We start from the raw sequence: 25,161 nt of genomic DNA on the forward strand, positions 1-25,161 counted from the left end.
AATGGAGGTATTTTATGATGATTTTAAACATCATCTTGAAAGCATTCCTTTTCTACATTGCATTCCTTTTTTTTTCTTTTATATATTTCTATATTGTGCTGCTCTGTATGAGACTGAAACCAATGTTTAATTTCTGGTTCTCAAGTAATAAACATTGCATATGAAAACATGTCACAGGCACAAACAGGCAATTTTTCACAATGGTTGTAACTTGGCAGGATTTGTATCGCAGCAGCCGGGACAGCACTTACAAATGGGTGAAGTGACCCCAAACCTTCTTCATGATCGCTTCGGCATTTCACCGTGTTGTGAACCTTTACTTGATACCCAGAGCTCTTTTTATGAAGACAGGATTTGGGTCTTTTATGTCCTCTGCTGTTGTGGTTTTCAAAATCACCTCTGTGTAAAGCTCTCCTTGCAACAAATTCTCCACCACCGTGAACTTGTGTGCAGGAGGTCTCCGGGGCTGGTGACTTTCGCCCATCGCACTCGGAGCTCCAAGCAGGCATGGCGCGACAGTCCCTGACACGCCGTAGACCTTCGCTGCTGTCGGAGTTCCATTTTAGTCTTGGATGGTGAGCCAGGAGTCACTTTTTCATTTAATTTTTTTAGTATAACAATGGTTGGCACCAATAACCTAATTCAGTGCCATCTTCTCATTGTCATTGTGCCTGCAAGTGTTGTCATCATAAAACCTGTCATTATCTTCTTCAGAGTCGATTTCGGTTCAGTTTATGTGTATTTTTACAATCACCTTCCATCATCATCATCATCATCATCATCATCGTCATCATCATCACTGTTTCGTTTTGTGAATGGATGAAAAAAGTAACCGTATATCACAGTTAATGGGTATACAGGTCAATCCTGCTTCATTGCCTTTTATTCAGGTCTCCTGATCGACGAGCAGAGGTTGCATACTTCCAGCAGGTGGAGGCAGATGCCATGGAGGTAAGCTTACCCCCACATACGTTCCACATATTTAATCGTGTCATTGCATCCATAATTTACAAGTGATGGTTGGCTCCGAGACAGCTCGTCTGTCAAGTCGAGAGTAAGTGAAAAGTGCATGCACTCCCACGGGTTGTATCGTAAATTTGTTGCGAAGTTTTCTGTGTGCATAGGACTCGTCAAAATTGAGAGCCTTACTTTAGATTACTCAAGATATATTGCCCTTCCAACACTTTGGGGGAGAACCTCATTAAAAATCCGAAAATCCACGTTGCCAATATCCATGTTGACAAGCTTTCATGAACCCATGTTAATTCCCATTCATTTGCAACTTTGCCACTTTTTGTCCTGCCGAGTCTTCCCGATTTATACTTCCAAAGGCCTTCCACGTCTTTTCTTGCCTTCCCCTACCGCACGTCAAATATCTCGCTGCTCGCTTCAGATCTTTCCTCAATTCAGGTACAGCACTTGACGCCTTACGTTCTTCATATAATTATGCAAATAGAGCGATTAGTCTTCATGAAGACTCGGTTTTTCTCCTCCTTCATTTCATAACACTTCCCAATTGCTTTCTAACTTCCTTTGCTATCATGACGACCTCCTTCGGTCGCTTTTTGTTCGCAGAAAAGCGAATTGTTGATGTCAGTATATTTCTATCATTTGTTTATTTGTTTTGAACTCTCAATCCTTTTCTTGCCAGTCATGAGTCGAGCGCTTTCGCTTCACAACATCTTGTCAGAACCATATTCCAGATGCAGTTAGTGTGTGTGTGTCTGTCTGTCTGTCTGTCTGTCTGTCTGTCTGTCTGTCTGTCTGTCTGTCTTTAATCGTGACTGTTCATATTCTCAGATCTTCTATAATCTACATGCCCCAGTGAGGCTCGCGATTGTTAAAGGCTCCATCTTGTTAAATATATGTTGCATTGCTGTATGTGCTATTCATTGGTCTGTTTTCCTTGGACTCCTTTTCTTTCCTGACGTTTTTTTTTTTTTTAACTTTTTTTCTGTTGCTTTTATGGTCTGCACCAAACGCAAACTTACTTGTCTTTATTTAACGTATGCTTTCTACTCGAGTAACATTCCAAATAATATTTCACCATGTTTAAAAAAAACAACAAAACAAAAAAGAACCTTAAATTGCTTCCATGCAATATCTTTGCTCACCTTGTATTGTATTTCTGCCACTTGCTTTAGTTCCCTGCCCAGAAACTGCAAGACCCCATTTTCCCAGTAACTTCCTTGATTCCTGTTTCACTCCCTCTTCCGTTCCAGAATGCTTGCACTCTAACCTCGCTGTCCTTCGAACTCGCTATCTATAGAAATCTAGCTCCCACATTGTTCCCTCCATCTCCAGCTGCTCCACCCCCAAGAATCGTATCTCACATTGGATTACCATGCGTAGGCTGCTCTCTAAGACTAGTTGAACAGCAATCTCATACCAAATCTATGAATCATTCCATTTGCCATTCTCCCTGTAATCGATCCATTTCTGTCTTGCTGATTAAAGACTTAAATAATAATAATAATAATACTACAAAAAAACCTTTCCTTTCTTTCCCTCGTGCCCGAACAGATCATACTTTGATCGTGAAATCTGTATCACGTGATCGACCCTTGTACTAAATGAAAGCATGTCTTCAAAAATAAAACTGTTTCAGGATTTGTGAAACACATTACCACACGTTGAGCAGTGATGCAGCCAAGTATATCTTCCAGACAATTCAGACTTTGATGCTTTTGATGGATCAGTTTGACAATCATGAATTATTTCATTTTTATCATGAAGGTAATTGCACTTTCTTTTCTTGTGACCTAAGCCTCCGGTAAACGCATGCACGTGTATTTACAAATAAGAACATCTATAAGTAGTAGCAGAAAGGCATTCCTTTGATTTTCTTTTTGTATTTAACCAATGACCTTTGCCAAAAAGAGCAAGAAGAAGAAGAAACCTCCGATGAGGGCAAAAATGACTGTGTTAAATCGCATCTCTGACCTAAAACTTTTAAAAACCACAGTTTGCCATGGATGTTCGCTTTCCATCAACCATTCTTTTTTTCCAACTTCAGTGCCAACTCACCCCCCTCACCCCTCACTCTCACTCTCAAAGCAACCATCCCACTCTTCTCCCTCCAAGCCTCCCTCTCACCTCTCTCAAAAATTCCCCCCTCACCTTTCTCCCACCTTTCATCCCCCTCACTCATCCTTCTCAAAGTTGCCCCCCCTCTCATCCCCCAAGCTGCCTCCCTCCACTCCCCTCTCACCTCCATCTCTTCACTCCACCTCCTCAAATCCTCCACTTCTTTCTTACTTGTCTCTTGTCCCCCTCCCCCCCAGCACCACAGAGCCTTTTCTCCTTCTCATTCGGCCTCCTCCCCTCGCTATTCTGCAATACCCCACACTCTTTCAACAACCCTCCTTACCTCCCCCCCTCGTCCCTTGTCCTACCCTCCCCCTCCCCCTCCACCTCCTGCACCCAAAGCCTCCTCCCCTACCTCTTCATTAAAAGTGTGGACCTCAAATATCCGGGGCCTTCGCTCAAACCTTTCAGATCTTTCCATACAGGTTGCCACTGACAAACCAGACATTATCTGCCTAACAGAAACTTTCCTCTCCCAAGACGTGTCTGACTCCCAAGTATCTCTCCCCGGTACTCCCTCTTACGGTATGGCAGACCTGAGCCTCGTCCTGGTGGAGGTGTTGCTCTCTTCATCAAAGACTCTATTCCTCACTCTCCATGCACTGCTCTCACTCCCCCACACCCCCAGGAATACCTCTGGCTTCGGCTTCCCCTTCACTCCCACCTCATGTTTATATGTGTACTGTACCGTCCACCGAACAGTGATGACTCCATCTACACCTCACTATCCGAAAACATGGACCATCTTCTATCTTCTCATCCAAACTCTCTCTTCCTCTTATGTGGTGACTTCAATTGTCATCACGTCAGTTGGCTAGGTGTGGGTACCTCTCTCATCTGCCATGGCACCTCAGCAAAAGCTTTCTGCGACTCATTGGGACTGACTCAATCGGTCAACTTCCCGAGCCGGATCTCAACCAATGGTACTCCATCTCTTCTGGATCTGATTTTGACAAATTTCCCTGACAATATCTGCTGCTCTTCCTTCGCTCCAATTGGTTCATCTGACCACGTCCTTGTCAAAGTGGACATCTCTCTGGCTGTTATCAGAGAACCACCTCACCGCCGTCGAGTCTGGAATTTCACTCAAGCCGACTGGCAGGGTCTCCGAGCAGCCATCAAACTTATCGACTGGTCTCCTATCACTACTTTCTCAAACATCAACTCATCCTGGGAATTCTTTCAAAGAAACTTGCTCTCCCTCATGCACAGATTTATCCCCTCTCGTGTTCAGTTGTCCTACCCTTCCTCCCGCCCTTGGTTTACTGAAGCTTGTGGCGAGGCAGTTGTCCTGAAACAACTTGCCTTTGCCTCAAGGAAAGCAAACCCAACTGAGGGCAATCTCAGTTCTTTCCACAAAGCTCGGAACAAGTGTGTATCTACCCTCAGGAGAGCCAGAAAACAACATCTTTCTCATCTCGTCTGAACTCTCAAACCTCTCTCCCTCTTCAAAATCCTGGTGGCGTATAATCAAATCTGTTTCTGGTGTATGTTCCCCCTCCATCCCCTCCCTTACCTCAAATGGCCGCACTGCTGATACCGCACGTGATAAAGCTGAATGTCTAAACTCGGTGTTTGCAGCTAAATCTTGTGTCCTAAACCCATCACTATCTCTACCCACTTTACCCAGTCGCACCCAACTGTCCCTGGACTCTGTATCTTTTTCTTCTGACAAGGTGGAGAGCTTGCTTTCAAACCTCGAGTCAGATTCTGCAACCGGTCCAGACGGTATCAGCCCACGTGTCCTCAAAGCCTGCTCTTCTGCTCTTGCTCACCCTCTCTCAGTTCTATTCACCCTCTCATTTGCCCAAGGTCATCTGCCATCTGCTTGGAAATCTGCTAACATCACTGCCCTGCATAAAAAAGGTGAAAAAACAGATCCCTGTAACTACAGACCAATCAGCCTTCTCCCAATCATCAGCAAGGTTATGGAATCCATCATCACTTCAGACATGAAATCCTTCCTCTTCTCCAATGGCTTGATTTCCAATCATCAATTTGGTTTCAGACAAGGTCACTCTTCCCTGGATATGCTGCTTCTGCTCTCCCATCAATGGATGGAGGTCCTCAATGCCAGACAGGAAATCCGAGCCGTATCCCTGGACATATCACGTGCTTTTGACACAGTCTGGCACCCTGCACTACTCACCAAACTCTCTTCCCATGGTATTCAAGGCCATCTCCACTCATGGCTCGCAGACTTCCTCTCCTGTCGCAGTCAACGTGTGGCCCTAAATGGAGTTCTTTCATCCCCTCTTCCTGTGCAGGCTGGAGTTCCTCAAGGTAGCGTTCTGGGCCCTGTTCTTTTTCTGGTTTTCATCAATGATCTCTCGGACTCTCTGGAAAATCCTCTATTTCTCTTTGCCGACGACTCCACCCTCTGCCGTACCATCTGTCATCCCTCAGACCGGCAAGCAGCAGCTTCTTCGCTCACTGCAGATCTGGATAAAATCACAAACTGGTCCAACACGTGGAACATGTCTTTCAATCCAGACAAATCTCACACTCTCACTGTCTCTTCGAAACGACCGTTTAGAAACCCCCCCCCCATCCACTTTCTCAACAATCCTCTGGAAGAAGTCTTTTCTTTCAAGCTTCTGGGTCTCACTATCTGCCATGACCTTTCCTGGGAAAGTCACATTTCCAACCTCGCCTCAAAAGCCAGTCGCCGACTGGGAATCCTCCGTCGTGCAAAGTCCTTCCTCGGCCCTCTTGAGCTCCTGACCACTTACAAAGCTTTTGTCCGTAGCCTGATGGAGTACTGCTCTCCCTTCTGGGCTGGTGCTCCTGCCTCCCACCTTTCTCGGCTTCACGCTGTCGAAACCAGGGCATTTAAGATCATCGGCATCTCCCGCAATGAAGCTGAGTCTTTGGGCCTCTCACTCAATCACCGCAGGTTGGTCGGTGGTCTTTCTGTCTTCTACCGACTCCTCTCCAGCCTTGCCCCCCCTGCTCTCTCTGCGATTTGTCCCCACCACATTTCCACAGGGCGCTCAAGGTCCGCCAACAACCCCCTTCTGGTAAAACTACCAAAATCACGAATCACTGCTCATCTTCACTCTTTCATTCCTCTTTTTTCCCACCTTTGGAATAAACTTCCTCACTCTATTCTTTCCCATTCTTCCCTCCAGGCTTTCAAAACAGCTGTTCACCACCACCCCCATCCAAATCCTCGATCTTTTCGACCCCCGATAATCCACCCAAGCCCACTTCCTTCAATTCCCCTGCTTTCCTTCCTGAAAGTCCCTGTAATGTCCATCTTCTCTTCGCCATGTTCCCCGTCCCATCCCCATCCCTCTCCCTTCCACAGTTCACCTAATGTGTCTGTTCCCCACTGTTTTGTCCCTTCCACTCCCGCCCCTCTTGTCTCATGCCTCCTTGCTGTGAGTTGTGTGTTCGCTCTCATACGAGCCTCGACCAAGGTATACAAAAAAAAAAAATCCATGACCATGTCCACTTGTGCAGCACCTCTGATGAATTGCAACACATGGAGCATGGCTTAGAAAAGTAATTTTACAAATCCATTCACTGAGCAGAATTTCGCCATCTGACATAGCCAACCTCAGAATCAAACGTGGCCTGCTTCTTTAACATGGCTAACACAGGCTGAGTACCAACAGCGTGTGAACTTCAAATGGTGGCCATTTCCACGTGACTCCGTCAAGCAGGTGGCTGCACTATCTTGGTTATTATTGTTGAAGAGAATTTCCATTCAAAATTCGTCACATCTGGCAGGTGAGCAGACAATGGAGGAATTTTACGTTTATACAGTGACTGCTGTCCTTTCCAATCTCGATCACAGCGATCTGCCATTTCAGATGTTTCCCCAAACCTTCACACCCTCAATTCCTCACCCATATGACTACAATTGTCCAGTTTTGTCTTTCGTACCTTTCCTGTGCAATTTGTATTTTCTTCAATTTCTCTCTTTCTCCGAGAGTAAATCTCACTATGTTGACTACAACCACTTTCTTCGCTGCTATTCCTGCTTCCTCTGTCATTTTCTTAAAATCCTTCCTTTTCCAGTTTGATTTGCCTTTTCCTCGAAGGATGCCTACATTGGTGGGCTGTTTTTTGCACTTACTCATGACAACTGAAGGTTTCCATTTTATTATGGCTTGACTTGGGTTTGGCTGATTTAATGATAATAAAGAGAAAAAAAAAATTTTTTTGATTTGTTTTGTATTGTACCATTCTACAATCTGTACCTACACCTTCCTGTGTAATATGTACTTGAGGAAGTGTGATACCAGCCTGCTTAAATGTCATAATTGTAGACTGGATCAGACGTGCCATATCGAAGATGTGCTGAGTATATATATATATATATATATATATATATATATATATATATATATATATATATATATATATATATATATATATATATATATATATATATATATATATATATATATATATATATATATACATATATATATATTTAATTTTCTGAAATTTGTAGGATTTGTTTTTCACTTTGAAGTTGTGTGTTACGATGTGTAAGTAAAGGTGTAAAAAGGCTGATTTAATGCAATTTTATTACAGGCCTATAAGGCAACGAAAGACCAATGTGGTTGATTTGTGTTTACTTTTGATTGCTTAACTCTTGTTATGATATTCGATTTTATTTTTATGCTTTACATTGAACTCCTTTCCATGGGTTGTAAGATATTATTTATTTATTTGTTTATTTTCTGATGTCACTTGGACATCAACCTTGGGGTGGCATGCTTTCACAGTAACTGTGCAGAGATCTTCCAGTTGCCAATCTCATTGTGTTCTTAATCGCACAGGAGACTGCCATGGGCCTCAAAGTGGAGCCATTGTCTCCGGTGGAGTCCAGAGATGCGTCCCCTAGCCGCCACACTAAAGATCTGCTTCTACACAGCATGGAAAAGGTGGACCGAGATATCGGCAAGGTGGAGAAACAGATCGACAAGCTGCACCAAAAGCAGGTAACATCTGCTTTATTGTAGCCACCAAGCTGTTAGGCCAAATTATTTTCAAGGCCACCGACGCAACTGAAATGGGCACTCTGCTCTGGCGTACAATTTGCCATGCACTCGCTGAAGATCATATGCCATTGGAATGAAAGCATATCCATGTACCATTTTAAGTTAATCTGTGCTAATAACACAGAAGGTCTGGGGACGGGGTGGTTCAGGAGGGTGGGGGGGGGGAGAGTACATTAATGCCCCCAATTCCTCTCCCCCCGTTTTTACCAAGTGTAAGAGTTGTACATGCATATATACCTCCCTGCTGCTGAGCGTACATATTGTCACGGCCCCCGGATCGCGGGGGTACCACGAGGGAGGGGCTGTCCCTGGTTCCTCTCCGGACTCACTGTGAATCGCAGGCCGTCGCACATGAATAACTTCGTGTTGCGGTGGGTCGCCAATCTAACTGCGAGCGCCAATATCTTGACCACATGACCCAGTGTCCTCCGTCTGACAACCGTTAACTAGGAACTCGTGGTTGCCTTATCTGAAAATTGCGCCCTCAATGTGCACTTGCTTAACTAAAGTTACTTACTGTATCAGGTGCAGCCGAGCGGAGCTGCCAAGTACGCACCGGCTATTAAGCAGATTTTGAGGTATAATGTTCTGGCTAAGCTAAGGTGTGGACCATGCTCGACCAATGGTGGAAAAGACAAAAATGAGCTGGGTACATTTCTAACAGGCACATTTATTTAACAAAGCGAGGAAAATTATGTGGCACACTATGGGATTTATTGCAAACTAGTAAAGGTGCCCGTATTGGACGGGCGTCACTGGCAACATATGGTAAAAGACAGATAGCATGAATGTATTTTAAACAATATATTATATCATTTTTATCCATTGATTATAATCATTCAGGTTTTCCCCTTCGACTGTCCCGCAGTCGCTCCACTTCGATGACATTACCACATAGTTTAGTGACGACACAACGTGTACCATTCGTGAGTTCTGGAGGATCCATAGAGCGCATTAAAATTACAGGGCACCCTACTTTAAAGTGATCCAAAAGGCCGGATCAGTTTCGTGTACATATTCATATCTTGTAGATTTTAGCTGGCCGGATCAGTTTCGTCTACATATTCATATCTTGTAGATTTTAGCTGGCCGGATCAGTTTCCTCTACATATTCATATCTTGTAGATTTTAGCTGGCCGGATTGGTTTCCTCTACATATTCATATCTTGTAGATTTTAGCTGATTCTGAAACTGTTAACAGCATGTCGATCGGATGGTTCTGTGATTTTCTACGGTAGTAAACAGAAGTACGACTTAAGCCTGTACGGCACTATGCGGAGACCCGAGGACCTAATATTTCACAACAAACTAAAAACTCACAAAATTTGAAGATATTTTAAATAAACAATTTATTATAATATCAATTAAATATCATTTTTATCCATCGATAATATGAATTGTTCTGTACAGCTATAGTTGTTCTCCTGGGATCTGCGCATCCATCCACGATGTATGTTCTAATGAAGTGCAGTAGGAATAATAAAAACAGCACCGTGCGGAAGTGTAGGTAATCTCTCCAAAGCTCTCGGAAAGCCTTAAAATGCATCACGATCGGTTTGATTGTGAACAGATATACGGACGGACGGACATCGAGACCGGTTTTATTAGGTCATCATGAAGGTACCGCTTGATATTACGCATTGAAATAGAGATATGAATACTCAAGTGAGTTTATTATATGTCTATGATTGATAGCTTCTTGACAGCTCAATAACATGAGCGATTTACTATGGCGTATAGTGATTAATAATAACATACTCGACAAAAGGTTTTACGAACTCATCTTTAATAGTGTATGTCTAAAAAATGGGAAACATTTTTATTTCTTTTTTGTGCAATAATTCCTCCCATTTTGCAAATGGAGAACATGAACTGTTTAACTACCATAATCATCAAAACGAATTTTGAGGAGCCTCTTAAGGAAGACAATAATATAATTACTATATATGTCAAAGCTTGTTTCATTTCATGCAGTAACAAAAATCTGATGGTGGAACAAAAAAAGGGGTGTGCCGAAATATTAATATAGATAATAATAAGATTTAACTACCATAATCATCAAAACGAATTTTGAGGGGCCTCTTAAGGAAGACAATAATATCATTACTAAAAATGTCAAAGCTTGTTTCATTTCATGCAGTAACAAAAATCTGATGGTGGAGCAAAGAAAGGGGCGTGCCGAAATATTAATATAGATGTACAGCAGGGGAAAGTAAGGAATTTGTGGGTGCAGCAAAAGACATGCAATAATTCCAAAAGAAGAAGATGGTGCAGAATTATCCCAAATAATTTAGACAGTCTTAACTTATGCTATGACAGGCGCCATCACACACACACAAACCCGAGGAAAATTAGAGATAGCCCAGAGAGATAAGAAACAGTCGAGGATTAGCGACCTCTCAATACCTGGCATGGTCGTCAGACCTGCGCAACCCATACGCTTAGGAAAGGGGAAGGAGGGAGAAAAACTGAGTGTGTCTATGATGTGGGAGTGAGAGGTGTGAGTGTAGTGCATTGTGGAGTGCAGTGTGTTGTAAGAGGAAGATGTGAGGTGCAAGTCAGTAAGGTTCACTCATTGAGGTCACTCTGAAATGAACGGTTGGTCGGTGCTTGCCTGTGCCGATTGCTCTTATGCTTCCACAGTAAATGAGAGATGGATGGTAGAGAAAGATGCATCAGAGAAAGACCCTTTTGGAATAGTATAAGAATCTATATGTGTAAATGTCGCTGCTGGATGCTATCGAACTGATGTTGATGAAATGAGAGGAGCCTCGGCTCGTAGTCGTCACTCGTGATTCTGCGCTTGACCATGTTGATTTGCGGCGCCATTTTGCTCAGCGCTGAAGCTTGCCCCCTTTGCGCCATCTGCCACTGCGTGCTTCCCCGGGGAGGTCTGAAGTCCGCTGCGGTGTCTTGTCTGGCGAGTCTGGCATCTGAAAAGTTCTCTCGAAGCCTCCTGGCGAGTCTTGCATCTGGCACGTTCTTTCGAAGTCTCCCAACGAGTCTGGCGAGTTCTCTCGAAGCCTCCTGGCGAGTCTGGCATCTGGCACGTTCTTTCGAAGTCTCCCGAGTCTGGCGAGTTCTCTCGAAGCCTCCTGCCGAGTCTGGCATCTGGCACGTTCTTTCGAAGTCTCCCAACGAGTCTGGCGAGTTCTCTCGAAGTCTCGCGGCGAGTCTGGCAATTGGAGAGTTCCCTCAGAGTCTCCATGTGAGTCTGGCGTCTGGTGAGTTCTGACCAAACTGAGCTGAGTTCGCTCCTTTTATAAGCCCTGGGCGGGGTAGGAGCTAAGAGTCAGATCAAATAGGGCTGATGGCGATTTCTAGCCTTTCCATTGGCCATAGCATTCACATCTGTCCCGTGCTGTAGCCATCTCCCGCCTGGCCCCAAAACCAAAAAAAATTGCTTCAGTCGCTCGCTGTCCTAGCCACGCATCAGAACTCCAAGATTAACATGGGGTCAGGGCTTTCTGAAGCGCTCTCTGTCTCCGAACGTGTGCTGGCGTCCATTCAAACGTGGTATTTTAGCGAAATCCCTGCGCTACTCCTCTATCCTTGAACAAACTCCTGCGCACGTTCGAGCTTTGAGTTATGCCCCAAAATAACCTGACTGTCGTTCCCTCTGCATCCCTCGAGGCTCTGGTGAGCGTTCTATGAAAAATGTGGCAGTTGTGGTGGTTTTAGAGAGGTGGGAAGTACGTTGTGGCATTTGTAGTGAAGAGATTTTAATGTGGCGTTGCGGCAGAGAGGTAGGAGATGCTCGTAATAGTGAATAGTGAAGAGTGAGATGTTTGTTACTGCGGTGTTTGTAGTGAAGATGTGAATGTTAGTTGTTGCGGGTATTTTTTGGAGACGTGCGGAGTGGTTGTGGTGAGGGTGGTATCATCATGGTGAGCAGAATAGAGGTCTGAAGTGCGATGGCAGTTGAAAATTGGCATGCAGTTTTGAATGGAATTTGTGCGCAGATGCAAATGACGGCCTCGCAGTGCTGCTCGCTTGGTTCTTTGTATTGTCTGTCTGTGTGCGTGCTTGCTTACGTGCTTCGTGAGAGAGACAAAGCGGGGCAAAGGAGGGGAAGAAGTGCAAGGGTTGAAGATTTGTGATCAAAGTAAAACAGCCCCATGTGACGCATCTTTCCCATTTACCCACTAGATATATGGAAATCCAATACAATCCTTTGGGACAATACTCTGTGCACAGTGTTGGTGTTGCCGAAGCAGTCTGCTGGGCTATTGGGCACAATCCTGGTACATTCCTGGCTGGACAGGTTGTCACTCCGACAAGATACCAGCAGGCTGGTACTCATTTTGCCGACCTTGGAAGGATGACAGGATGAGTCAATCCCACCTGGTATTAATTCAACAACCAAGCAGGATTTGAACTCGGGATCCTCAGATCCCAAGCCCACCACCCTAATCATGAAGCCAACTCCAGGCACATGTGTGTATGTATGTATGTGTATACACACACACACACACACACACACACACACACACACACACACACACACACACACACACACACACACACACACACACACACACACACACACACACACACACACACACACACACACACACACACACACACACACACACACACACACACACATACATACATACACACATACAGTATATGGAAAGGACTAACTAAGCAAGCACCAAATAAATAACTGCCTTAGGGTTGCTGTATGTTGTGTGCCATTGCCTCGGAGGAATGCTGTTTTACAGAACCGCAACAATATATTGCGGGCATGCTTTCTCTCCTCCTCTCTCCACCCCACCCCTCCGCTTTACTACTGAGTCACAAGTAACCAATTTCCCAGTATGCTGTCCTGATTATCCAAAATTTGGGTGAAACCTGGTCGCATTTAAATATAGGCATTTAAAGACCTGAGTAACCTCACAGATGCCATCTGATATCGAAGACGAAGTGGAAGTTGTGCATGTGTGTGACGTTCACCTTCATGCAGTAAGTAACAACGAACCATGCTTCCCCATTGTCTCAGGTGGCCCACCTGCATTTTTTTTTCATGCATATTTTTTTCATTTTCATTTATTTATATTTTCATTTACGGGCACTTTCCGACGGTTCTGTGATTTTTTTTTTCCTGGTGTATTGGCTTCAACATCCGTCGGCATGCGAAATGTCAGCTTTCTACATCACCTGGATGTGTAAGCATACCCCACTCGGATATATAGTGTATATATAATACTTGAATCAGAGAATCAAACTGCTTGGTCAATTTCCATAAAATTCTGCATACCGCCTCGGGGTACCCAGGTCATGGCCACAAAATATATTTCATTGTATTGAGCATTGTTTGTGTTTTCATTTCACTAGTCAATTCCCAGTACATGCAGTTCTTGGAGATGATATGCCCATAAATAAGGAAATGGGCCCCTTCAGAAAACCAGACATCATCAAGGAAGTTGGGGCTTTTCTTCAATCTCGTCTGCAAGCCACCGGCACATTGTCACTCTTTTCTGCACATGGGCTGCAGTCAGTTTGTGTTTAACCTGAATTCTGTATGGATGCAGGTTCAGCTTCACATCGTGGATGAGAGTTCTTCTCACTGATTCACTTTAAAATACCAAGGTCTTGACTCCGATGCCTGAGAGATTTCTTCGGGTCTTTTTCTACTGAATCATGAGCAAGGTTCTCAGGAGACCTTTCATCTTGAGGACATCCCGAATGTGTTTGTCCTCCAGCCCTTTTACTGTTGAGATTTGCGGCAGTGCCTTTTCCTCTGAACTTTTTGACCCAGGCTAATATTCGTGACTTGAACGGCGCGACGTAAGTTCCGAACTCGTGTTTCACCTCCATTTGAATCTTCTTGTCGGAATCAGTTTTCAGAAAAAATATCCACAGAATTAGTATTTTGCCGAATTGTCCATGGCATCTTTAAAAAGGGAAGAATCGTCACCAACCTTCACAGTCTATCTTGTGGTTCACTGTTCTTCAATCACCTGATAAAACACACAAGATGTTGTCATTGGTAAGATGGAAGATATTAGATAAAATGTGGGTTCTGCTGTTTTTGGGGTCAACCTGTAGAAGAAATTCCAGGAGAAGCGAGTTAAGAGCTGATGTGATGATTGATCAGTCTTGACTGGAGGACGGATTTTAGGCCAGACCAATCTGCTTTACCGAACTGCCCTACATGTCTGCACCTTGGGGATTGTCTTATGATTCCCAAAGAGGCAAAGACACGCCCGTTTTCCCTGACACATGATCAGAAGAGCCTTGAGAATCTAAGGAGGAGCTGGACAAGTTTAAGGAAACGTTTGACATGTCAACCATTGATTACTGGACCTTGTCATATGGGAAGATGTGTTTTTTTTTTGTATACTTTGTCGAGGCTCGTATGAGAGCTAACACACAACGCACAGCAAGGTTGGCATGAGACAAGAGGGGCGGGAAAGGGAAGGAAAAATAGTGGGGAACAGAGACATTATGAGATCTGTGGAAGGGAGAGGGATGGGGCGGGGAACACGGGGTATACAAGATGGACATTACAGGGACTTTCAGGAAGGAAAGCAGTGAATTTGCAGGAGGTGGGCTTGGGGTGGATTAACGGGGGTAGAAATGATCAAGGATTTGGATGGGGGGTGATAGGTGGTGGTGAACAGCTGTTTTGAAGGCCTGGAGGGAAGAATGGGATTGAACAGAGTGTGGGAGTTTATTCCAAAGGCAGGAAAAAGAGGAATGAAAGAGTGAAGGTGAGCAGTGATTCGTGATTTTGATAGTTTTACCAGAAGGGGGTTGTTGGTGGACCTTGAGCACCCTGTGGAAATATGGTGGGGACAAATCGCAGACACAGCGGGGGGGGGTAGGGCGAGACTGGAGAAGAGACGGTAGAAGACAAAAAGACCACCGACCTGCCTGCGGTGAGAAATTGAGAGGACCAAAGACAGTCTCATTGCGGGAGATGCCAATGATCCGAAATGCCTTGGTTTCCACAGCGTGAAGCCGAGAAAGGTGGGAGGCAGGAGCACCAGCCCAGAGGGGAGAGCAGTACTCCATCAGGCTGCGGACGGAAGCTTTATATGTGGTCAGGAGCTCAAGTGGACTGAGGAAGGACTTTGCACGACGGAGGATTCCCAGTCGGCGACTGGCTTTGGAGGCCAGGTTGGAAATGTGGCTTTCCCTGGAAAGATCATGGCAGATCGTGAGACCCAGAAGCTTGAATGAAAGGATTTCTTCCAGAGGATTGTTGAGAAAGTCAATGGGGGGGGGGGTCCAAATGGTCCTTTCGGAGAGACATAGTGAGAGTGTGAGATTTGTCCGGATTGAAGGACATGTTCCACATGTTGGACCAGTTTGTGATTTTACCCAGATCTACAGTGAGCGAAGAAGCAGCTGCTTGCCAGTCTGAGGGATGACAGATGGTACGGCAGAGGGTGGAGTCATCAGCAGAGATAAAGAGGATTTTCCAGATAGGGTTGGAAAAGAAGTAGACCGAGTAAGTTAATTGATTTCAAAGAATGACCTTAACTACTCGTCCATGTACTGACTTGTGTGAACCAGCCCCAAGCCAGCTGGCTCATGGCCATTGAAGTCTCCATAGACGAGGAAGAGTGAACAAGGATAAATAGAAAGCAGTGTCAATGTTTGCAGTTCAAGCCTCGTATACAAGTCATCAGAATTGTGGGTGTATGAGGTAAGACCACACAAATAAACAATACGTGTTTACAGAGAGGCACACAAAGCAAAATGTACTCTAACGGATTTGGGGTGATCAGTGAGTTGTGGTTGTTGTGGGGAAGTGAGGAACGGATGTACACAGACACACCACCACCACTCTTGCAACCAGGCCTGTCAGAGCATTGGAGTGAATGACCAAGGAGACTCACGAAGAAAATGGGATATCCTGTGAAATTAACATTTTGGTCACGAGACATACAGCCACAGCAGCTTGGATGCACAGATCTTTGAAGTTAGAGCGCAGACCTCTGACAGTTGTGGATCGGAGGGTTATAGAGGTGGGGAACACTGGTGGAGTGGAGCAGGGGCCAGGTGAGCAGGGACAGTGTTTATTGTCCGTGATCTAGCCTTTACCACTAGTCTGATCACATTTTTCCAAATTAATTTCAGCAGTGTGCAGTTGAGCATCTTCACTGAGCCTGAGCTTTGTTGAGTGTGTGGAGTTGGGGATGACTGTACGTGTGAGCAGTGAGTTTTGACGTGGCTCTACTATTGAGCAGGAAGCAGGGACATTGTAAGTAGTTTTCATGAATAGGAAAAGAGGACACAACTAAGAAATGTTTGATCGAAGATGAGCCTGAGGTTGGAGAGGAGTAGAGACGTTACGGAACACGTGTGTGTTCAGCATGGAGCTGTATTCCCCTTTCTCCTTATCCCTGTTGAAGACACGTAGAGTGTGAACTTGGTGTGTTTATGTCTCAAATTGCTTATTTATCAACACTGATGTTGTTAATGGCAGTTGTGAATGAGATTGAGGAAAGGTGTTTGGGGGGGGGGAGAGCAGGATGGCCTCTTTTTTTATTTATTTATATACAATTTGTTAACAGTCGTTGGCCCTTTTTCATGCAAAAATAACATTTTCATTTATATTGATTAATTCCCTTATTTTGTCACACAGTATCATGATTATTATTACCATGTTTGTTATTGTTCACATTTCTACTAATGGGTGAAGTTGCGAGGTATGTTTACAGCCACAAAATACATGTGTACACACGGCTTGCTAGTCGTGGTTGATTATCTGAATGTTAAGCTCAGACCTCGGACTTACAGGCCACTGGTGGAACCGCAAAACTTCTTTTAACCCCAACATACACAACTTCTCTCCACTTCCCACACTCCTCCACCCCCTCCCCCTCCCCCACCTCTTCCTCGTTCTCTCGCAGCGGCTGCCAAACAATCCTCTGCCCTCACATTAGCCTCTTACGTATTATCCACCACTTGCCATCTGCCTGGCTGTTTTGCTGGTAACACGACCTATTATTGAAGGAACACTCTCTTTGTTTCGGCTGTGTTACTTGTTCCTCCAATTTTTGGTTGTTTATCCTCCTGAATGCTCGATGGTGAAAAGTTGCAGGAAGTGGCTACAACCACGGCGTTCAAATTGTTTTTAAAAATTCACTGTGCAGCCATACCATTGGTAGGTAGCCTTCCAGTCATTTGCTGTGACCTGAAGACACAGGCCTCCTTGAGCGCTGGGAAAACACACGCAGGTGCCGTCGGTGCTGCCCGCGTCAAACCATACCCGGGAACTGTGCGTCACCACGAGAAAGATAGGCAGTGTTGCACCAACCTGATAACTGCATTTCTGATTTTTATTTTGGCTTTTGAACCTCCCCTTTAAAAACTCATATTCAAATTGTTTTTTTCTGTTCGATCGCTGCGTATTAGTAAGACCTCAACTTCACAGGCACAATGGAATCGAGCTCTGTTACCTCAATGTTACACCAGTCCCGGATTGACGTGCCCGTCTACTTCTTGTTGGCAGTGCTCTGTCTATTATGGAGTCTTGTCACAGGGATGAGGCTACCTCCATGGTGAAATTAATGGCAAATGAAATCTCCTTAATGGTATATTTTATTCATTTTCATACGAATTGGGGGGGAAAAAAAGCAAAAATGATTTGATCTGCGGAGTGTGTCCGTCGGAGATTGAGATCCTGGAATTGTGCCGATTGCACATCGTGCTGACTGATAGAATGATCCGATGCGATGACGCATCCGGGATGCATCATTTCCATGTGGAAGAAATGTTGTGGATCAACTCGCTCGTTTATTTGTCAAACCACGTATGATGCAGAACTTAACGGCACCTCACATGCCTTGCATTTGTCAATAATGTGTTGTACTTGCATTGTGCTGCTTACCTGTTTGTTTCGATTTGTCAGCGCGAGTTGCAGGAGGAAGCCGCAGCGAAGCCTGCCGAGCCTGAGCGTCAGGCTTCACCAGCACCTACTGAGGACAAGCACCGCAGCCTCGTACAGATTATCTACGAGGAGAACCAGGTAGATGGCTGTGCTGTCCTCTGCTGTACGATGGTGTGAATCTTGAACTCGCGTGTCTCAAATTTTGGAAACGGTGCAGCATTCAGACACGCAACAATGCAAACAGACGCTCCTCCATGTTTGTTACAGGCTGACAGCACCACTTAGGTGGTGACCTTCGCATCTGAGTTGGCTAGTCTGGGTTGTATTCCCAACCGGACTATAATTTGCTACCCGAGTGCTTCGCAAACAGTGGTGCATCAACGAGCGCACAGTTCTGTGTCGGCAACGTTAATCCTGTTGTCTCATTTTACTGACATATGCTTGTAGCCATTAAAGATCCCATCGTACCTCATGAATGGACCCCCATTATGAACCAGTACTTTGGCTAAATCCTCAATTTCTGTCCTTAATTATGTGGGCCACTGAACTTTCAGTGAAGCTGTGCCTCCCAGAACCGATGCAACTAGTAGCCAAATGCTGCCTACTCCTGAGTGAAGTTTTGTCCAACCTTGTGACGTTTGAGATGATTTGTCATTATTTTCTTCAACATTCTTCTACGTATCCTCTAAATAACCGTAAGCAATGCCCTCGCGGGTGCCTTTGACGTTTTACGCAGTCCGTTGTGGCCTGTGGCGACGCAGTGACCTGTTGTACAAAATATTTGGGCCTCTCGGGATTGTGAAACAAATAGCACCTTCAGAAACGGGGTTATGTAATGATCTTTATAGCCTGGTTCCTCGAATCGCACACCTAAGCAAGTCAAGATGGATCGCATTGCGATTCGCACGGTGGATTTCACCCCGGTGGCTCCCGTGGCAAATTCCCAGTTGAGGTAATTTCTATTTGTTTGTTTTGTTTGGCTACGTATTCTTATTTATTTTATTGTTTTCAATCTGCTTTGAGGCTTTCCAACTTGGACACACTTTCTCCTCTGAGAATTATGCCTTGCTGACGGTGAAATATGAGAGCTAAAGTTTGCAACCTCAGCGTGTTTGAAGCAAACTTATCTAGCAGTTCTAAATTGAGTGTGAAATGCCATAGACATAAAAAAAAAAGGTGGGAGTTCTGTGTGGTACCCACGCACAGACTCCACACGCTCTTTACAAAACCGTGTAAATAGTCATTGAGCAATGTTCACAACGGCTTGTGCGTGAGTGCATGTTCTTCCAGTTGAGCGAGCCAAGCTGCCCCCCACCCGCAACCTCCTCTCCTCATCTCTCCCTCCACCCCGGCAGCATTTGGCACCGGGTTTGATGTCATCTTGGAATAATTATTACTCTCCGAGTGCTGATGCTCAGACCCGCAGTGACGTCTTTTCCCTGATCTGAAGCCTTAACCGGAATGTTTCTGATAATGGCACGGTCCCATTTCGATGCGCTTTCCAACTAACGAGATGATTGCTTTGTCACAGTATAGGCTATTATCCCTTTATCACATCGTCTATCGGTGAAGAATTTACTTAGGTTGGGATTGTGGGGGAAGGGGATGATTGTTGGAGGAAACGGGGGAAGGGTTCATAGTGGAGAAGGGGAATTGCAGCCCGACAGGCTGAGGGAAGCCTGCAGAGCTTTGTTTGATGGATTACTCCGGTGTTTGGTTACCAAAGGTTTCCAGGCCTTGGTTATTGAAGTTCAAATGATGCCTCAGTTGGCTTAACCTGTACCTTACGCCTACTCAAAGCTCTTTACACTCAAGCCGATCGCTCTGCCGTTCGCCAAATGTTTGTGCGATCTTCAATTTGCCAAAACTAGACTCAGCATGCAGCATGAGGGCTTGCCCTACCCGTTTGTTGCCTTTTCGTTTGATGTTGGCGGTCACCTGCAGTCAGGATTAATGACATGTCTGCGCTTCCCTCTTTCTCTCTGCCCTTCCCACCCACACCCCCTGCCATGCAGAGGCGTGCAGAGATGGCCCACAGGCTTCTGGACCGGCTGGGGCCTCGGCCTAAGTTTGTGAGTAACTGCAGCTGGCCAAAACTCACCAGTTCGGCCACACAGCGCCATGTCTCATGGTTGAAAATGTTTACACATTTGACAAATCTGTTCCTTCCAGTCCACGTGGAGTTCCTGGTGTGGATAAATTTGTATTACGGCTGGAGTGATACAGTGCAGTATTGATAAGGGCCGTTTCACATTACGTCTGATTTTTAAAGTGTCTTATTTAACATTTAATTGTTTAAAACTTTCTTTTTGTGTCTGCAGCCTCTCTACAATAAGCCATCGGACACCAGTCAATACCACCAAAACATTCAGACGTGAGTCTTATGCAATGATGTTTTTAAAATTTCCTCTTTTCCTTCTTCCCTTTGTTTTGGAAACTTAATCCCTGGGGAAATAGGATCCTAACGGTTTCACGTTGGTTACGATACCATGATGTACAATCTCCCGGTGATTTTCGTGCTATTGGCTTTTTGTTTATGCGGTCATAAATTTGGAATAACTGGAATGATCTTGGAATTTCCCATGGATATTTCAGTTTTCACCGAATGAGCATACTTATGCTAAAGGAACCCTTGTTTGGGAAAACATGATTGAGCTTTAGTTTGTTCGACGAACAATCAAGGTGAGATATGAAGATGGGGTTAAATTTTCTTGTTGTTTCGTTTTTTTTTTTTTTTTTTTTTTTTTTTTTAAACTGCTCAATGTTAATGATATATCAGGATTCGAAGAATCTTAAAATGATTTTTTCCCCCCTGTATAGAAATGAAGGTGCTGATATAATCTCAGACTTTGTGGGTAATTTGTATTTGCTTGCATTGAAACTAAGATTGGTACATGTCTGGACCATATTGTCCTGTAATTTTTTTTAACTCATTCTAGCCTTTCAAAAGGATTGGAATCTGCATAGTATTGATATCCAAGCTCATTATTTACCTTGGCAGTTAAACTGTGCAAATGCAACTGAACCATGTGAGCGAGGTAATGAATTGCAGGTAATTTACTTATTTTATGAAGCGGTAAAGCTTAGTGTTGGCTTAATGGTTAAGATGGCTGGCTTAAAGTCTTACTCTTGAGTTCAAACCCCTGTCGTGTTGTTGAATTAACACTGGGTGGGGTTGACTCGGCCTGTCATCCTTCCGCGGTCGGCAAAATGAATACCAACTTCTTGGAAACGGGAGCACTGCATCAGCATCATAGCCGTGCTCGCAGCATTGATGCATCCTGCGGCCAGGGGCTGCATACAAAATAAATAAATTAATATAGCTACAGAATACTGACCACATGACATGCTCATCCCAAAATCAATGCTCCTCCCGGAATGTCCGTGATGCCATTTCGTAAATAATGCAACGAGTATAAACCAGTAATCTATTTACGTGAAAGCTGGAACCTGTCAAAAACCCTCACCAGTTAACATGGTTTTCACTGGATTTTTTTTCGACTTGTAAGTATTTTATGGAAATCCCTTAACCCTGACCTTGACCATATCTGCACCTTTAAAAAAAAAAAAAACATAAAATTATATATTTACCTGTGGTTATTGGATGAGCTTGTCCTTGATCTTCTTGCGATTTTTGTACATCGGAAGGCATTAGCCTACTTCAACATGGATTACAAGGACAATTGGTAGACGATGGATAAACTAATGCAGTTTGAGTGTATGTGATTTGAATTTGGGAATTCCCAACTGTACTCAGACGGGACATCAAACATGCAGACCCAAGGGTCTCCCTTATCCAGAGTGTGTAAAATATACTTATTAGGTGACTTGGAAGACATTTTACTTTCACGAGAAACTTGTCGAGTGGAACAAGTGATTAGCGCCAGGGTCTGTTCAATAGGATTTCTGGGATTTTGTACATCTGTGACCAAGTATTGTTCTATTAACCATCATGTAAATGGTTGGACCTTGCGAATGGTTAAACCTTCCGTCAGTCAACAACGATTGGATAATCTTTAAGCGAGAGTAACCCATAGTGCCTCGTCTGTATCATAAACTGGGGTGTGGACATGTTTACTACACATGCTGTGGCCTTGAAAATGACAGGCAGGCAGCTTGTAAAATGTTTAAGATTAACCGTGAGTGTTCGAGAGAATGCGAGTCTGATTGGTCGAAGGTTTTGCAGCTGATACTGTCGCACATTTAATACGCCTTGTGACCGTTTGTTTCGGGTAGGAAAACAAGATTGGGTTTGGGGTGCACAGATGAAAGTGGATCTGAGAATGAATTATCTGTATTAAAGTAATTCTGTGTGTGGACTCACATGCTCGCTGACCCACAGACAGATTACAATAACCTCTCCTGCCCATTCGGGAATGGGTGAAGGCAGCAATCTGTTTGTTGGGTGCAATGGATCATCTTTTTTATTATTTAAATTGGGAAGCTTATGTACTTGTACGGTACGCAGTGAAACACATGAACGTAAAAAGCTGTTGATGTACCTTTAAATGTGAAAACCCCATCAGGACGTGATGGCTAAATCAACATGGCACTTGTTTGAACCTGTGTTGACCAACATCTGAATGAGGCATGCACTCAGCAATGCCCAACAGGCAGACTCAAACCTACTGAAGTTCACAAGTCAAAAAAAACCTCCAATTGAATGTTGACGCATTGTAGATTCAAATAGTACAATTTTGTGTGTTTATGAATGGCTTGCCTTGATTGATGCTTCTCGAACCTGACCCCCCCCCCCTCCCTCCACTTTGACAAGCTGGAAAATTATCTGTTCAGTGGATTTGTGCCATGTATACTGTGGGGCACAACCTCGATCAGTTTGCCGTTCCGGTTGTATACATCCACTGTACTAGTGCTATCTTTATAGCACGTTGCTCTTGGTCTGTCGTCTGCAGGAACTTGGCAACACGTGGAAAACTTATCTTGTATTTCCAGCGCAAAGCACAGCTACGCAAGGCAAGAGTACGTACACAGACCATTTAACCTGTCCCACATATTCTTAACCATCTTCACCCTACCCCTGCTAAGCCTGTTCCATCCTCCCTACCAAACACTTTCCCTTCTGGGATAGTTAACGCTGAAACCTTTTCAGTAGAGCTATGAGGAAGAAATCTTAATTCAGGAATCTTTAGTTAACCTCAGCCATCGAAGATGGACGGAGGTTACTGTTTTCACCCCTGTCTGTTTGTCTGTTTGTTTGTTTGTGAACAGTATTACGGAAAAACTCCTCGACGGATTTCGACGAAACTTGGTGGGGGGGTTAGGTATGGTCCAACAAATATGCCATTAGATTTTGGACTTGGTCCAAAGTCCAATATGGCCGCTATGGCGGCCATTTTGAAAAAATATTTGAATTTTTGGTTTTGCATTTCTACATGTTTTAAGTGATTTCCAACCAAAAAAAATATATTTGTTAGAAAAAAAAAAAAAATTTGCAACTTTTTTTCAAAAAAATTTCGATTTTATTTGAAAAATATTTGAATTTTTTTTTTGCATTTATACATGTTTTAAGTGAATTCCAACCCCCCCCCCCAAAAAAAAAAATTTGTTAGAGAAAAAAAAAGATTTTGCAACTTCTTTTTTCAACAAAATTTCGATTTTTTTTTTTTTTTTTTTTGCCATTTCTACATGCGCGTCGATCTAGTTTAGTTTATTCAATCGTGGTTCAGTAGAGTCTGATCCGTTTTGACCTACAATGAATAGGATATCAGGTTCACTTAAGTGACCCAGCAGTATTGGCGGCGGAGGTTTTGCACTCTACCGAGTGCTCCCCCTCTAGTTGAATATTGAATTAATTGATGTATTATAGTGTTATTTTCCACCCCCTCCCTCCTTTGTGGCAATGGTGATGAAGAACAGCACCTGCTGTTCCAAGTGGATCTTCACTGACTGGCAGTATTTATCCCTGCAGGAGGAGGACTTTGTTTCTCGTTACGAGCACCTGTTGCATACGTGGGAGCGTCGTGTCGAACGAACTGAGAGCAACCCGCGGCGGTGCACCCGCGATGCCCGTGCCCGTGACTTTTACGAAAAGCAATTTCCGGATCTGCGAAAGCAGCGAGAAAGGAGAGAGAAAGTTCAGAGGTGAGAGGGAGAGTTTGCAGTTTGAGGATTCCATCTCCCATGGTCCGATTTATTGCCTCACCAATTGATGAAGCACGTTTTGATGATTAGTGCAGGGCACTGGATGTGTTTAGACTTGGAACCACGTTTTCATAATGGATGCAAATGGTGGAATTGTTGACCGCCCCTATCTCCTCTCTTTTTGCAACTCTTCCCTCCCCTCTGCTTACACCCATCTCCTCAAAATCTAATTATTCTCCCACTATTCCTCCAACACACCCTTACCCTCCTTTCTCTCTCCTATTCTCCCCCTTTAACCTACTCTTAATTTCAATAATTTATCAATTTAATAACTCTCCTCCCCATGTGTCACGGGTTTTTAATGTTAACCAAATTACCAGTTTATAGTCATCCTTGGCAGCTCACAGTGCCTATTGTGGTCGGTATTAGCATGGCAACAGACAGCCAGCTCTGCTTTCTCTTCACCTGGTATTCTTGGTCAACCTGTTGTACTCTCCTCCCTTCTTCCTCCCCCCTCCCTTTTATTTACATTCTCGTTTTAACTGGTTTTCCCTCTCCTTTTTTTTCTTTCTTTCTTCCCCCTATTTTCCTTTTTCCATCCCCCCTCCCCTTGCCCACCATGCTGTCTCATCACCCCCCCCCACCATGCTGTCTTCCCATCCTTGCTGTCCCCTTCCCACTGCCCCACGTTGCTTTCTCCTCCCTCTTTTTTTTTTCTTTTCTTTTTACAATTTTAAAATATAGGCTTTAAAGTCTTCTTTGGCCGGGGTTTGAACCACCGACCTCCCAGGCTCAGAGCGGATGCTCTAACCATAACGCCACTGAGTCTGGTTAAAAATTGATTACTCGATATCAAATTCCATCTGCCAATTACCGTTAGAGGTGGACTTCATTCGTGCTTGTAAAAATCTAAAATGGAAATTAAGGCATGTGGTATGTGTGAACAGACGTTGCACTTGAAAGCTGACAAGATCAAAACCAAGCCGAGAGAACAAGGTGAAGATGGGTAGTTTAAAAGTAGTTTTGCAGCAAAGAGGCGACTGTCTTGAACCTTCAGAATCCTTTACCGCACAGGCTGGCAGGCATTGCAGCAAGCAAAATCTG

The 25,161-nt window shown here is 44.3% G+C and overlaps 1 protein-coding gene across 8 annotated transcripts in view; it reads left to right on the top strand.

Moving 5' to 3' along the window:
- The window catches only part of LOC147010801 (nuclear receptor corepressor 1-like), a 235,638-nt gene that overhangs the window by 54,661 nt on the left and 155,816 nt on the right, over window positions 1-25,161 (top strand). For 7 of the 8 annotated variants that reach the window (XM_085858629.1, XM_085858622.1, XM_085858626.1 and 4 more), the window contains 8 exons: window positions 454-575; window positions 891-951; window positions 7,884-8,045; window positions 17,977-18,093; window positions 19,971-20,027; window positions 20,277-20,329; window positions 22,869-22,935; window positions 23,885-24,057. In XM_085858629.1, coding sequence (XP_085714755.1) covers window positions 508-575; window positions 891-951; window positions 7,884-8,045; window positions 17,977-18,093; window positions 19,971-20,027; window positions 20,277-20,329; window positions 22,869-22,935; window positions 23,885-24,057 — 758 coding nt within the window. In that variant the 5' untranslated portion in view covers window positions 454-507. The remainder of the gene's footprint in view (window positions 1-453; window positions 576-890; window positions 952-7,883; window positions 8,046-17,976; window positions 18,094-19,970; window positions 20,028-20,276; window positions 20,330-22,868; window positions 22,936-23,884; window positions 24,058-25,161) is intronic. The other variant, XM_085858628.1, reaches the window with a different exon arrangement.

Source organism: Eptatretus burgeri, chromosome 16, assembly GCF_056783735.1.
Source record: "Eptatretus burgeri isolate ZD-2024b chromosome 16, Ebu_testis_v1, whole genome shotgun sequence".
Lineage (NCBI taxonomy): Eukaryota > Metazoa > Chordata > Myxini > Myxiniformes > Myxinidae > Eptatretus > Eptatretus burgeri.